At 37.8% G+C, this 15,442-nt stretch overlaps 1 protein-coding gene across 2 annotated transcripts in view; it reads right to left on the bottom strand.

Moving 5' to 3' along the window:
* Window positions 1-1,283: 1,283 nt before the first annotated feature.
* osbp2b (oxysterol binding protein 2b) overlaps window positions 1,284-15,442 on the bottom strand; it is a 110,683-nt gene continuing 96,524 nt past the window's right edge. Inside the window, exons 4-14 of one of the 2 annotated variants that reach the window (XM_052104100.1) lie at window positions 11,762-11,960; window positions 11,536-11,659; window positions 10,689-10,755; window positions 9,025-9,180; window positions 8,316-8,561; window positions 7,627-7,747; window positions 7,217-7,320; window positions 6,977-7,072; window positions 5,302-5,486; window positions 4,983-5,203; window positions 1,284-4,007 (exon numbers count right to left, since the gene is read on the bottom strand). In XM_052104100.1, the coding sequence (XP_051960060.1) occupies window positions 3,865-4,007; window positions 4,983-5,203; window positions 5,302-5,486; window positions 6,977-7,072; window positions 7,217-7,320; window positions 7,627-7,747; window positions 8,316-8,561; window positions 9,025-9,180; window positions 10,689-10,755; window positions 11,536-11,659; window positions 11,762-11,960 (1,662 nt within the window). In that variant the 3' untranslated portion in view covers window positions 1,284-3,864. The remainder of the gene's footprint in view (window positions 4,008-4,982; window positions 5,204-5,301; window positions 5,487-6,976; window positions 7,073-7,216; window positions 7,321-7,626; window positions 7,748-8,315; window positions 8,562-9,024; window positions 9,181-10,688; window positions 10,756-11,535; window positions 11,660-11,761; window positions 11,961-15,442) is intronic. The other variant, XM_052104108.1, reaches the window with a different exon arrangement.

Genomic DNA, 15,442 nt, shown 5'->3' with positions numbered 1-15,442 from the left:
GAAGAGTGTGCATTATTACAATAACCATACATTCCAAAGTTTGGCTATGACATTTTCATATTTAATATTACTCATCATATCAAACCATTGAAGCTGAGGTAATAAAGCAGATAGTTTGATTAAATAATTCTGACTTGCATCATTTTTAATCTCTGTTTTTTTTCCCTAAGATAAAACAAATCGAGGCATTTCACATAGCAAATATTCAGTTACTCTGGATAAATGAGATCAGAAAAACGCCTTGCTGTTAGAAAAACACAACTGATTTCTTAACATGCACTTATAGGTACATTACTTTCCAAAACACTGAAATTTAACTTTAGTCCTACTACATGACTCTGTCTTGAAGTCTTTCATTTTAAAATGATTTTAGTGTAACAAAACACCATCTTAAAAGAGGCACACCATTCATACGGTGTTAAAATACTCTGAAATCAACAAAACATGTTAATAACATGTACAGTGTTATCAAAAAGTGCCTGCCAACATGTGTCAGGTTTTTTTTATACAAAATATTAATATTTAAACTCAAACATTAGCAGCATGTCAAAAATTAACTTCTGACTAGCTGAATTGTTTTAGATAAGACACATTTACAAGTAAATATCTTGCTTTTAAAATCCAGATTTTGACCAAAACACAGCATTTATTAGGATGTCATGGCATCACTAATTTAGTTTCCATCATAATAATATGGTAATTATCTTTATCACAAAATACATGTGAAGGTCTAAATCTACATTCTTGACAGCAATCCGAAATAAAGTGAGAACTGCTCTCCAGAGAGGTCTGCTATGAATCCACTTTCTCTACAGGTCTTAAAGGGATAGTTCTCACCCTCATGTTGTTCCAAACCAATGTGAATGTTTTTGTTCCATGGAACACATACAAACACACAAAAGGAGATGCTAAAAGTGATGTAACTTTTTCAGTGTTGAATTACTTTTTCTATCCCAGCTTAGCACACAGAGACAACAACAAGTAAGCCATTCAGAGGATAAAGCTGACACATGTTATTCCTGCGACACTAGCACCACCTAATGGAATTGCAAAAATAAACAATGTTTTCAAAACAGCTTTCTGAATATGCCCTTAATCTGCCATTGATCAAACAAAGAGATAGACCTGCCCCCAACTCCCGCTATTGGTTTGCTCAAAACAAACACAGGAATTATCTTGGTGCCACAGAGACAAGGTGTTTACAGTTTTTGAGAAAATTTACCTAAAACTGTAAACTTTTTGAAAACTGTAAACACCATGTCTCTGTGGCGCTATAAAAATTCCTGTTTGTTTTGAGAGACTCGCTTAGACCTGCCCCAACAATATTACTCAACCAATGGCGTGAGTTGGGGACGGGACTACTTGAACAACTGCAGGTGAGAGGCATATTCAGAAAGCTGTTTTGAAAACATTGTTTAATTTTGCAATTCTGTTCGTTGGCACTAGTATCCCAGAAATTACATTCATCCGCTTTAAGCAGTTCACTTTCATTGCATGAAAAAATGTATGCAATGAAAGTGAATATTGACTGAGCGTCTGTAAATCATGAATTACATTTTTTAGGTGAACTATAATTTTAACACTCGAAAGAAATTGATTTGATTTTGACAGTATCTAACTGAAGCTACACATGTTTGTTTTGGATCTGCAGAGTACTAAAGTGCACAGCAAAACTAAAATGTGTCCTTTTTCATCACTTTTTTCGCTGTTGTTCTACAACGGATTAATCTAGGGTTTTATGTACCTGTATTATTGGGTCACTGAAATGTAACAATTCAATTCAACTCTATGGGAATATAAAGTGTGCTTCTCTATAACAGCACCACATTATAACATGATAGACAGCCATCCCCTTCATTAGGAACACTTGGGTAGTAGTCCACTATTTCTACTGCTAATAAATACAAGCATTTCTCATGGGTACATTGCCTAACACAAAATAGATCTTTTCTGTATAACATTTTGTATTTGAAATGGGTGATTGCTTGAATGGATGATTGTGTTCTTTTAAAAGTTTATATGGGTGACTCATTTTCTTTTGTTGGGTGATAATTTATTCATTCAGTATGCTGATTGTACAAAAAAGAATTTCAATTGCATTGATATGCATGATACTGTGGCAGTCACAGTAACATATAAAATGACCACTGTTGTATTGTCCAATACAACAGACACAAGGGCTCTTTCATAGAAATGGTAATTCTTTCATCATTTACTTACCCTTTACCCCCATCCTGCTCCAAACCAGTATGATCGTCTTTCTTCTGTGGAACATAAATGATGTTTTGCAGAACATCCATGCACAAATATGGACCACATGGCTTGTGCGCTACTGTATACACCTAGTCTGAAGCCTTGTGATAACTTCAAAAGCTAAGGACGTCTTGGAGCTTGACAGCCAATGGCCACAGTGTTCTATCTTAATCCCCTGTGATGACCTTATGTAGAGTCCACCGTTTTCTTCTGACATTGTTCGCGCACGAGATACAAAGCAAAACACTTTGTTAAGGCTGTTTTTCACAAGCTGTTTCTGCAAGTTACAGTCTTTACACTGGGTGCATGAGCTGCGCAGTGCTACGACCCTGAAGCCATTGTGAGAGGAGAGATTAAGCGCTCAGCCTATTTCAACCACGCACTCCGAATTTAGCGGAAAACATGTTGATAATAAGATTTGGAAAATTAGCGCAATCCTCCAAATAGCACGCTAGCAGCTTCAAGTTTGTTTACTTATGGCTGCTGCTGATTCTTTTCATTTCTCATTGCTTCGCGAGTCATACGTTTATGACAAATCACAGGCTGCAGCACCTTCCACAGTTGCTCTTCACCTGAAAAGTACCTACCACTGAGTAGGCGCTAAAAAGAACTCCTGCTAAACGGCTAAGAGGAACTATAGTTCATATTGTGCGATTGCAACGAAAACTTGTTTCTCAAAAAGTACCTAAAACAGGCTTTAGTTCCTGGGCCTATTGAATGTAAAAAGTGGAGTTTGGACATATAGCTAAATATCTCCTTTTGTGTTCCACAGAAGAAAGTCATACTAACATGAAAGCAAGTAATTAATGACAGAATTTTTCAGAGTGAACTGTCCCTTTAAAAGAAGCTGATATTTATTTGAACCTCGTTGGCTAATTGAATACATGAGATGATTCTTAGCTATCTTGAGCTAAGCAGAGAGGGAGGGGCCAGGGAGAAAGTCTTTAGCTGGCTGTTCAATGATGAACCATCATGATCCCTTAATTTTATGGGATATGCAAATGTCAAGAACTTCCTTTGCTCAAATATGGTATTGTTAATATGAAAAGGTACTACAGGAAGTACACAAGCCTTTAAGCTGAACAATCACACTTATGTTTCTCTCGTTTAAATGTTACAGATCCTTGAGTTGTCTTGAGTCTCCTTTTCTTCAAATGTGTTTTCCAGGGCAAGAGCATCTTTAATATGAACTCATTATAAACAGGAACGAGTAAAGAAAGTGCATTTGCGAAGGGGTTGTACTGAATAAAAACAACCTGATTTGCTTTGGAAGATTACTTGGGGCGGCACTTGGCTAGAAGAGTTCAACTGCACACACACTTGTCTTTGAGGTGAACTTCAGATAAAACATGTTTAGATTTGGTGTCCCGCTCTACTCTTTTCCTGTGCAAGTCTGTTTAAGAGACAGGCAAAGATATATGTCATTAGGTCTGCAAACACACACTGACACACAAACACACACTCACTCTCTAGGAGTTCCAAACAGAGCAGGTTTTCATGACCTGCCTTCACTACCTCTGTGGTCATACAGGAATCAGTCTGCAGACCTTGAGGAGTCCACGTAAAGGGATCATTCCCCTTTTGTCTATTTTCAGAGTTAGTCAAATGTGGTCAGAAGATTTCAAGACACATCCTCCAGTCCTGTCTCTCTTTGGCCTCCCAGTAACCACCCTTATAGACATAGATAGTCTCTCCCGTCCTTTCATCTGTCCTTTGGTGGAACCACAGTGGGTTGTAGCCCTCAAATTCCCGCCCTGAAACACAAAATAACACTACATCACAAAAAGAACACCTAATGGCAGTGTAAAGACTATTTCCTACGAATAAACTATAGAGCTAAATTTGTGATTGATTATGAAGAATTTGGGGCATAAGAGCCAGATAACATAATTATTAACTGACTGGCCTTTGTATTTTCATGCATTTTATACCCAAGGTGTATCCAAAATACACCCAAAGTTTTGATGCTACTCAATGGTGGGTGGGCTTATGGTGGCTGTTTATGTCTGGACCGTCTCTCTGGAATCTCTAACCCTTAAGCCTAAAGTATACTTCGGTTTTGAAACAAACGCTTAGCATCTGTGCACGGTTGAACACTAACCTTTCAAAGTATACTTCATATGACTGTGCATGCATACACAAGCAATATTTGCAATTTTCGCCACTATGACTGCTATGAGACACTGGACTATTTCTCTTGAGGAGTTTAGACCCATAAAAGTCATTATATTCCTTCAGACTCAAATTATACAAATGCAGGGATCTCCTGACATCCTCACATACACACTCTTGACGTGTGTAACCAGACCTGCTCGACCAGCTCCGAGTGGGATTCGAATCAGTGTCTTTGGCATAGGAGGCGGGCATGCTAACGAGGAGGCTTAAGGCTAAAGCCACTAGCGTCAATCGCTAGTCCACCTCTTGAGGCCAGGGGAGTGAGGTTTACACTCTTCATAGCTACCTACCAGCTGACTACCGTTACAGGTGCACATCCAGTCTCCTATTGTTTACTGGTGATTACCTCTTCTTCTAGCACTTTTTCATGAAAGCAATGGCTCAACTGTGAGTGTTGCCAGCTTTTTGAACCACTAATTAGTGTGGTTAGAAAAATTTTGCCGTATGTGTTCAGTGCTCGAACACTCTGCTGATGATGAAATTTGCATCAGGTGTCCTGTACACATACTTCTAGTTTTCATATCTGACCGAAGAATCCTTTGCCGTCTGCTCACCTTCATCTATGGCTTCTGACGCATCAGCCTCTCTCTTCCTCCTCGTGGCTCTTTGCCTCTCCTCTAGTCTCTGTTTCTCTGAGTTGGCTTCGTCCCAGCGTCCAGCTTCCATCAGCCGCTGGTCCGGCCTCAGCCTGCTGTCTGTCAAACACACACCTTCCTCTTCCTCATTCAGTGTCAGAGCCAGAGAGGAGAAATAGTACATATTCTCAGCATTATCACTGAGAGTAGATGGATAGAAAAAGAAAAAGAAAGAGAAATGGAAGTGAAGGAATGGAAGGAATCAATGAGTGCTGTGGCATTTGTCGGTAGCTCTTACGGTAGTGGATATTTCTTCCACAGTAGTTTGGGTGAGAGCGTCTGGTAGACTGTCTTCTGTTTGCCCTCAGAGCTGCTGCTTCCTCTGCTACTCTGCACGATCTTGGCGCTCTCCATCTTATCATCCCATGTACCTGATAGGATGTAGTGGGCCTGGCTATCACTGTCCATCACCACCCCTGTCACCTTAGAGAGTGAGAACAAGGAGAACAAGCTCTGGGGTTGAACTACAAAAGCATGCAGAGACAGAGAAAAGGCAGAAAGATGGTTTAAGCAAAATAGCAACATAATGAAATATCATGAAAAACACTCATGCATAAGTAACTCTGCCATCAATCATAATTCAGGGTGGCAGTTTATGGCAAGACAGAGACAGAGAGAAAAAGAGAGAATGAGATCATAGTGAGCCTTGCCACTCACAAAAATATTATTATTATTATTATTATTATTATTATTATTATTAATATAATTACAAGTCAGAAGTTTACATACACCTTAGCCAAATACATTTAAACTACGTTTTTCACAATTCCTTTAACTCAAAACCTAACGATGGTCATTATGGACAAACAGTTACATTTTAGTTTCATCAGACTAGAGGACAAGTTCTTTGTCCCCCATGTGCACTTGCAAACTGTAGTCTGGCTTTTTTATGGTGGTTTTGGAGCATTGACTTCTTCCTTGTTGAGCAGCATTTTAGGTTTTGTCAATTTAGGACTTGTTTAACTGTGGATATAGATACTTGTCTACCTGTTTCCTCCAGCATCTTCACAAGGTCCTTTGCTGTTGTTCTGGGATTGATTTGCACTTTTCGCACCAAACTACATTCATCTCTTGGAGACAGAATGCATCTCATTCCTGAGCGGTATGATTGCTGCGTGGTCCCATGGTGTTTATACTTGCGTACTATTGTTTGTACAGATGAACGTGGTACCTTCAAGCATTTGGAAATTGCTCCCAAGGATGAACCAGACTTGTGGAGGTCCACAATTTTTTTCTGGGGTTAATTTCCCCATGATGTCAAGCAAAGAGGCACTGAGTTTGAAGGTAGGTCTTAAAATACATCCACAGGTACACCTCCTATCAGAAGCTAATTGGCTAATTGTCTAAAGGCTTGACATCATTTTCTGGAATTTTACAAGCTGCATAAAGGCACAGTTAACTTAGTGTATGTAAACTTCAGACCCACTGGAATTGTGATATAGTCAATTAAAAGTGAAACAATCTCTCTGTAAACAATAGTTGGAAAAATTATTGTGTCAAGCAGATGTCCTAAATGAATTGCCAAAACTATAGTTTGCTAATATTAAATCTGTGGAGTGGTTAAAAAATTAGTTTTAATGACTTCCACCTAAGTGTATATAAACTTCTGACATCAACTGTATATTATAATAGTTATGATTTATATTAATAGTTATATTCTGTATGTAATATAATATAATCGTATTTTTTTCAGTTAAATAATTACACTAAATTTCATTTAAATAATCTTTTAATTTGTATTTAACTTAACATAAATAATTATCGCCACTAGTCACATTGTATGCAGCTAACCAGAAAATGCTTTGGTGATACAAAATGTACAGTTGTTTATTGTGCCAATAAAGCACATAAAATTGCAAATTGTAAAAGAAGACAGAGAGGGAGCAGGGAGACAGTATTAGTCAAAAACATACCTTTCGTGGGACTTCCCTTGAGAAGTAACTGTAGGGAGAGAACTTAAGCTGACAGGTCTCTTTGGTACTGTGGTTGACTATATCAATATCTCCTGACTGAAAGATAGAAAGGGTGAAGGAATACAATTGAGATGACAAGATAGAGACAAAACTTATTATTAAATGCTAGATTTCACAGAAAATTATAACGGGCATTTTGAAATGTATAATTGTAACCTAAATCTAGATCAAAAGTATTACCTGATCAATCCACAGTTTGCCCACAATGATGTTGTGTACAGTGGAGGTGACTTTACGCCACACATAGTGGTTTCCACTCGCATGAAACTGCAGGTGGATTGCACCTAGTTATATAGAGAGAACATCAGTAAAATGGCTGTTCCAATTGAGAGTGCATATACTTATCTAGAGTTTGGGGACATCCACAAGTGGAAAAAATATGAATAAATATATATATATTTTTTAAATGATAAAAATCCAATATGTTTTCTAGTAGGGGTGGGGTTAGGGTTTGTCTTAGCGTTGACCATTGCTATTATAATTACCTATATAAAAACAACTAGCAAGTCTATGGCATGTCCCAATTTAGGTAGCTAAGTAAAAGTGTGTATGAAATGAGAAATAGGAGAGAATAAGGAGCAGAGGCTCACCCAGAGGCATAATGGAGAGGTATTTGCCACGGAACTTGCTAGCGATGGTGATCTCCTGCCACAGGGTCCAGCCTCGCTGTGACATCACATGATGAGCAGCCGCTGGTGGATGATGACTGACCTGAGACATAACAGACTGCCACTCAATATCAAACACACCACTAGGTGGCGCTGCTTCATTATTCTAGCCAAGGAGCTCCAAAATACTAACCATCACAAATGGGCATTAATTTATTTTCTAGTTCTGATTCTGGAATTCTCACAGTCACCTTCAACCATCATTACCCTCAAAACAACAAACCCTGCAATCTGCACCATCTCCAATGATGGTTGAAGGTGACTGCACTAAAATGTATTACTGCAGCTCTGCTAAAATGGTTGGCTCCTTTCTGTAAAATTGTTTGCATTTTTCCACACTTATCAGTTGCTTTAGACAAAGGTCTAGATTCAGTAAAAAAAATAAAAAATAAATAAATAAATACAAATTATATATATATATATATATATATCTTAATGGACAATCCAGATAAAATAAACGTAAAACATTTTTTTAAAGCGTTGTCTAAACTTTAAATATCTAAATAGCAGAGCAGGTCTTTTGAGATTTTCTAATGGCAATGCTCACTACTGTATAGTCAGGAAGATTCGATTAGCATTCTGAGATCTTTCAGAGCTCATTGTAATCTGACCTGTTCACAGATGGAACGGTAGCCGAATTCTTCCAGGCGGTCCAGTTCATACGTCTCTCCCAGGAGAGGGTTGAAGGGCTTGGCCGTCCGATGCACTGTGGTGGAATAGGATGAGACAGAGAAGGCTGCAACCAGACACATCTGCTCTAGAGAGTTCTCACAGCGCGCTGCCTTATCCAGCAACTCATGGTACTCCAAATCCTCTGTCAAGCGTTGCAGCATGGACAGGGGCTCGTTAAAGTTCACCTTGAGACAAAGAGCAGGAGAGAAAGTTACCATGGTTGCATCCTAATTCACATACTGAAAGTATGTCATCACAGGTGATGGTAAATTTGGTAAAGTACATCATTTTGAGTATTTAGAAAGACAGTCTTAATACCACAGACCCTTATAATGTTTGAGTTGTCATGACAGTGTTAGCATTTAGCTACATTTAATACCTAATTCTTTATAATTTTTAGACTTTACAGAAAAAAATGGTGTGGTAACTTTGGCAGACTTTGCTAAAGATGCTACAACAAAATCGTGAGGAATGCAAACAAATTTCAGCAAAGCCTAATATTGGGACGCACTAATTCTAATGTTCACATCCTATTTATAATCCTTTTCTCCACATGTGGTGTTGCAGATGTCATAAAATAAATGCTTATGAGATTAATGCACATAGGACAACGTCCCTCATTCAGAAAGGTGTATATGTGTGACTCACAGGCATTGGGATCTTAGAGAGTTCTTTGCCAATGCAATTCTTCATGATGCTCCACAGATTGAGCGAATAGTTGGGTTTCTCTGGGATTTGTGTCCGCCGCCTCCTCCTGTGAGGCTGCAGCTCTTTCCCTGAAAAATCATTACTGCTGATAGAACACTGAAAAAGAGAGAGAGGGAGGGACATGAGGGTTTGTAGTAAAATACATCTGAATCTTGTCATATGTTTGTGCTGAGAGATGACGTGTGAATGGGCCTGACTGCCCTTGAGGAGCACAATATATAAACACTGAGGAGACAGTCAAGCTGAATCTTATGTGTCTCTACGGCACGTGAATATGTGGCCCTTATTTTGGGATCTGGTTTAATGTGCAATGTCCCATTCACACCTTGTATTAACACCTGTCTCGGGTGAGCCGATCACAATTGATTAGCCGGGACAAATCAGTGTTTACACCTGGTAGTAACATGTGCCTTAAATGCATTTCCTGCAACCACTTGTGATCGGATTTTAAGGGGAAGGATTAGAGATGTACACGAGTAATCGAGTAATCAACTAATCGGTAATTTTTCTGCACCATCTAGTCGAATATTAAAAACGCTACTCGAATATTGCAAATTAAATTTCATTTCTGCATTTGCCTGCAGTGAGCAGCGCTGAATTACACTGTTCTGTCCGAATCTCTTGCCACATCTCGCTGTTACAATTGAGTCGTCTATGGGCTCTGTGGATACACGTGCTGCAGTGTTGGATGAGAAAAGAAGATGATATGATGGCGTCTGTGCTTTCAGGCAAAGAAATGTGTACGTGAAGCTCATAAGACCAGTATGTGTGTATGTGCTGAACACAGGCAGAGTGCATTCTGTAAAAAAACTAATTTCACCACTTGTTTTTCTGAATGATAACATTTGAAATGATAAAAATGTAACAGCCTTTATGTAGACTCAAGAGTTTATATATGTGCATTACCCTAATGCTGTCAGTATTGGTTGCTTTGTACAGTAAGCTCCGGTGCGTGCAAATGTTTTAAATTTTTTTATTTAATCTTATTTTGAGTCCATTCTTGGTAATGTTTATGAATAAAACTAAATTCCACGTACTTGTCATACGTCTTATTTTTTTATTTACACTTTAATTTACGAGTAATCAATAACACGCTTTTAATGGGTTAGAGTACTCGACTACAAAATTACTTAAAAATGCCCATCCCTAGAGGGTCTCTAATCTTGTGACAACATATTTAAATATTATTCAAATATATTACAATTTTAATCTAAGCACAAACATGATCCGTTATTTTAGTTGTAAATTATTCTGTATTATAATATTCTGTCAAATGCATGTATTTGTGTGCATTTTTCCAAATCTTACTAATCTGACAGTTATTTTTTTTACAAAGCCGCATATAACCGGCAGAGTTATTATAATAATAATTTTAGCACAAAGTTTAAAACTTTTGCTTTAGCAAACTCTTGATTAACAAATGAGTAGGTGGTCCTTCACAGTGGTGGTCGCATGCGTTTCTGACTACCTCGGTTGGAGTGATCGGATCTCAAAAAATGTTGGACCCTGTTTACACCTGTATATAAATAACACTGTCCACTTGTGACTGGATTAGCTGAGACAGATGTTAATTCCAGGCATAATCATGGCCTAAGAAATCTCACATTGTCCTCTTGGTTCCAGTCGTAGGGGTGTCCTCCGCTAGCACCACTGAGATTACTCTGAGAATGCCTGCAGAAACAAGAAAAAGAGAGATGCATGATGTGTGGTGTAGAAAAATAAGCAGAACAGAGGTTTGAATCTGTGCTTTATCAAAGGAATGGAGATATCTGGAGCTGCTAATAAAGCATGCAATAAACCAGTAAACAAGAGTCTCTTACTAAGAACATTCTGAGATGACAGGAACAAATATCAGGAGTGTACAAAGTGTGAAATTACAAAATATCTGCCTTAATGCAGCTTAAATCTGTAAACATTAAAATACTCATTGTTTCAAAATTATAGCCACAAGACATGAGCAACATGCATGCTAACATGAATTTAGTGTGATAAAATTGCTTACTAACCATGTTTATGTAAAGTTATAGCCAATTTTACAATTTCAATGCCATTTCAACTTAAAGCTGTAAATCCCAAAACCTGTAAAAACTATGATTTAATCAGAATAGTAAAAGTTAGTACTTTTATAAAATTATAAGCTTCAAATTTCTGCCTTCAAGCCCTCTAAATATTAGCCCGAATTTGTTTTCCAAATTTAAACTAAATTTGTACTTTTTTATTTTTAAGGAAAGGAGGGACGAGTTGAACACAAAAGGTAACTACTGAGCAAATGGTAACTTGTATTGAATCTGGAATATTACTTTAAGATGCCTCTTGGAGACATACTGGAGACCAGCATCCAAAACACAAATGTTATCATCCCATGTTTAAAACAACTTTGCTGAAAAATACAAGCCCTAAAATAGCAGGTATAAAGAGCAAACAGTCAGTAAATGTGAGAATGAGCTTGACCGGTGTTGAGATAGGTCTGTGGCAGTCACTGTTATAAAGGCAGGTGAGTCCTCCATGGCATCAAAATACTCTGTATCCTCATCTTCATCACTCGCTTCCTCTTTCCTGGGCTTTACACTCACTCCTATACACACACAGACAAACACAACAACAACAAATCAAGAATGAGCACAACACAACACCAGTCATGGTAGTGCACATGCATCACCCAGCTCCAGTGTCTCACCCGTATCGGTGTTGGGTGTGTCAGGCGTGTTAACGGTGTGTGAGGGGGCCTCTCTCCAGGCTCGTTCCAGGCTGTTGTGCTGCTTGGCTAGCTGCTCAATGGTCTCCTCCAGGTGGGTGCGCTGCTCTCGCTCATGCTGAAGTACTCGCTGCCATCTGCGGCTGTGGCTCTCTGCCAGGTCCAGAAAATCTCGGCATGCCTGCACAGGGACAGACGAGACACAGGGTAAACAACAACAACACAAACACAGAGATGTGCACATTGTCTCATACTTCAGGACTCTCAACTCAAATAAAAACGTAAATAAAAAACATAATATTTTAAAGAGGACACAAGGTTTTCCTTGCTCTTTTGAAATAAAAGTTTGAAATAAAACGCTCACAATGCAAAGCAACCTGCCCAGTCCACCCAGACCTTATATGGAAAACAAGTAACAGAACAATGCAGGAATAGTCTTGGTAATGATGTCACAACTGTGAATGACAGTGTGTACTACACTGGTACACAGAGGTTAGCCAATCACAACAGAGTTTATACTGTCCAAATATAAGTCTTACAGGTGGAGTCATACCTTAATGGGGTGATTATTTGCAACCAGGTGTCAACAGCACCTGCCACACAGCGTGGCTATTTGCACCCTAATTGTCAATTGGAAACATAGAAATTTATGTCAAACTGTATTATTGGTGTTGCTGCAGTGGCGTGGGGCGTAAAACATTGTGCCTTTCCGGCCCATGTTCGATTCCACGTTTGTCGCACTATTTTTCCCATTCAGTTTGCTGTCTCCACTCTTAATATTTACTTTAATACTACTTGTAATAAATAATACATAAAAAATTTATCTAAAGATAGTTTTATCACATTAATATTGTAGTAACCTTGTTTTTGGCAGAAACCATAAATATAAAGCACTTAACAATGGTGTCACTACAGTAATATGGTCTTTATATAGTAATCAAATTTAATTTTGTGTTCATTGTAATTTTACTAAAAAATACAATGGTGACACTATGGTAACTGTAGTAAAACCATGTAAGGGAAGGTTAGGGTTAGGTTTAGCAGTAGGGGTTGGTGTAGTGTGTCTGTGGGACTCTAAATAAACACAAAAAACATGCTGCAGGAATTCCCTCCATACTGTATGTTAGTATTTAATTAGGGGTGCAAATAGTATCTGCTATTATTTGTACCAGGGTTGGGGTGCAAATAACATTTGCCACTATTTCCACTGGGGTGTAAATAGCATATATCTTTATTTGCACCAAAGTGCAAATTGCATATACCTATTTTTAAATGTAAAAAAAAAAAAAAATTATTCCAAAGGGTCAGAGAGAAGTTGGGAAATGGTCACGAAAAACAAATGTAAGTTTTTGGTGCAGGCAAACTTGACTGATATTATAAGTGTATTTTAGAAAAACAAATATTACTAAAGTGTAGGACACCGCTCCTTAAATAATATATAATCCATTTTAGGATTATACATTTAAATCCTACATTTCTGAAATTATTAAATATATTTTCACTAACAATATTTTATAAAAACTCCTCAACTAGAGAAAATGCTGCCTTGACATCCTTATCCTCCACTTCTGCTTTCCCTCGCTATCTCCTCCATCACGATAATCCTGGTTCCCAATTCTCTTGGGATCTTATCTGTCCTCCTGCCGAAGGCATCACACATCAATTCAACTGTTTCCTCATTACTGTTCTGGTCTCCCTCATAAAAATGTTCCCCACAGGAAGAGGACATGGAAATGCCTTCCTCTCTCTGTCCTTTTCATATTCCACTCTTTCTCTCTAATATTTTCTACCCTCATTTTTTCTTGTTCATTAGCCAATGAAGTGTCTGACTTCATTAAAAATATTATATTGAAGGACTCTCCTGTAGCTTAACTGGCAGAGCATAGTGCTAGAAACACCAAGGTCAAGGGTTTGATTCCCAGGGAACACAATTTATACCATGAATGCACTTTAAGTGGTAGTACTAAAAGTGGCAGCCAAATGCATACACATAAATGGAGGTCTTTAACAGAACTGGCAATGGGAGTCGATGAAACTGATCAAATGTAGAAGCTCTAGTTGTCAAAGTGAAAGCAGAAGTGAAAGAGTTAATCAGATGACTTGTGCATAATCAGAAACACGCAAACACAAAACAAGCAGCAGATTTATAAGCCAACAGCATGTCTATGGGCTGAGTCATATATATATTTTTTTGATTTGTAGTCTCTGATTTGCAGAATTGAGCAATACAGATGCGTAAGAGAGGTTACTCTTGGTCAACACATATGCAAAATAATCATACGATTTCACACACAGAAAATGTATATTGTTTAGAGGTAGCTCTTTCACAGTTTAGGGCATTTGATATGGTTCTCAACTGTGTTTAATGCAAGTACCAACATTGTATCTGATGTTTCTCCTAAAATTCCTTGGGAAAAATAAGAATAGAATCAAATGAGACAACTGATGACATAAAGTAAGAGTATGGAGCTACAAATGTAGTGTGGACAGCATAGGTCAGATCATTTAGCCTTGGAAAAATTTGATGAGAAATGTTTGAGTTCATGATTGCTGATCTTGTTATCTTTGGTTCTATATCTGAGCACAGTTTGTGACATTGTTCAGATCTCTTCTGGAGACATGGGCTTAATATGGTCTTAAGGAGTAAAATCTGAAAAGCTCTCTATTCCATTTGTTCTCTATTTAATATAGATGATGTCTGGGAGAAATAACTGAGATATTAAAGAGATCCCATTTGTGACATTTATTTTGCAGAGGTACTGCTGTAACCCGAAAACCTAGAAAACTATTCTTCCCTCATATAGCACTATATGTGAATGACAAATGGCTTGTTTATATCTCATTATTATATACAATAACCCACACCACACATACATTTTACTGAAAATAAACATTCAAATGTAATTCAGTATATGTGAGAGCATCACTCTCATCAGAGCTCGTCAATCACATTAATGACTAAGACTAAAGTATAGCCACAAATCATTAAGGCAGCTTCCAGTCACAACCAATTACATCTTTTACAGTGCCATTGCCTTGGGGTGTCAGAGACATCTCTCGACTGTACTCTCTTTCTGTCTCTCCATCCCTCTATTTCTTCATCTCTACATTCATCATTGTTTCTTTATTCATCATCCTCATCTCTCCGAGCCACAAAGGCACAACTAATCTCACTGACCTCTCTCAGTTGGATTTATTAGTCAGACAGACACTGATTTTTTTACACCATTCGTGCTTAAATATGATGTGTTAAAGAAATGTTTGACTTGCAGTATTTTATGCTAAATAAATTATAAAAATTATAAAAACATTTATGATGCATGTTTTCACGTGTTTTAATTAAAAGCAGAAATAAAACTATTTAAAAATGGTTGGACATTTTAAAGTCTAAAATAATCAATGGTCCAGGTTGTAAAAAAAACAACAACAAAAAAAACTTTACACTACAAAACCAAAGTAATTCCCCACTCACCTGCACTCCCCTCGGAACTGACAGTCTAGAGCTCTGCTACGAGAGAGGTTATTTTCTGCTACACTCAGAATGTGACTTTGGCTTCCTCACACATTCATGAAACTACAGCTGCTTACCTTTAACATAAGCAACACTTCCGTTATTTAAAAAAAAAAATTGTTGAGTGAGGCAATGTTGCCCAGAATGCTCGT

Source organism: Xyrauchen texanus, chromosome 3, assembly GCF_025860055.1.
Source record: "Xyrauchen texanus isolate HMW12.3.18 chromosome 3, RBS_HiC_50CHRs, whole genome shotgun sequence".
NCBI lineage: Eukaryota > Metazoa > Chordata > Actinopteri > Cypriniformes > Catostomidae > Xyrauchen > Xyrauchen texanus.
Note: the sequence above shows the minus strand (reverse complement) of the source record. Positions and strands in the feature narration are given on the sequence as shown.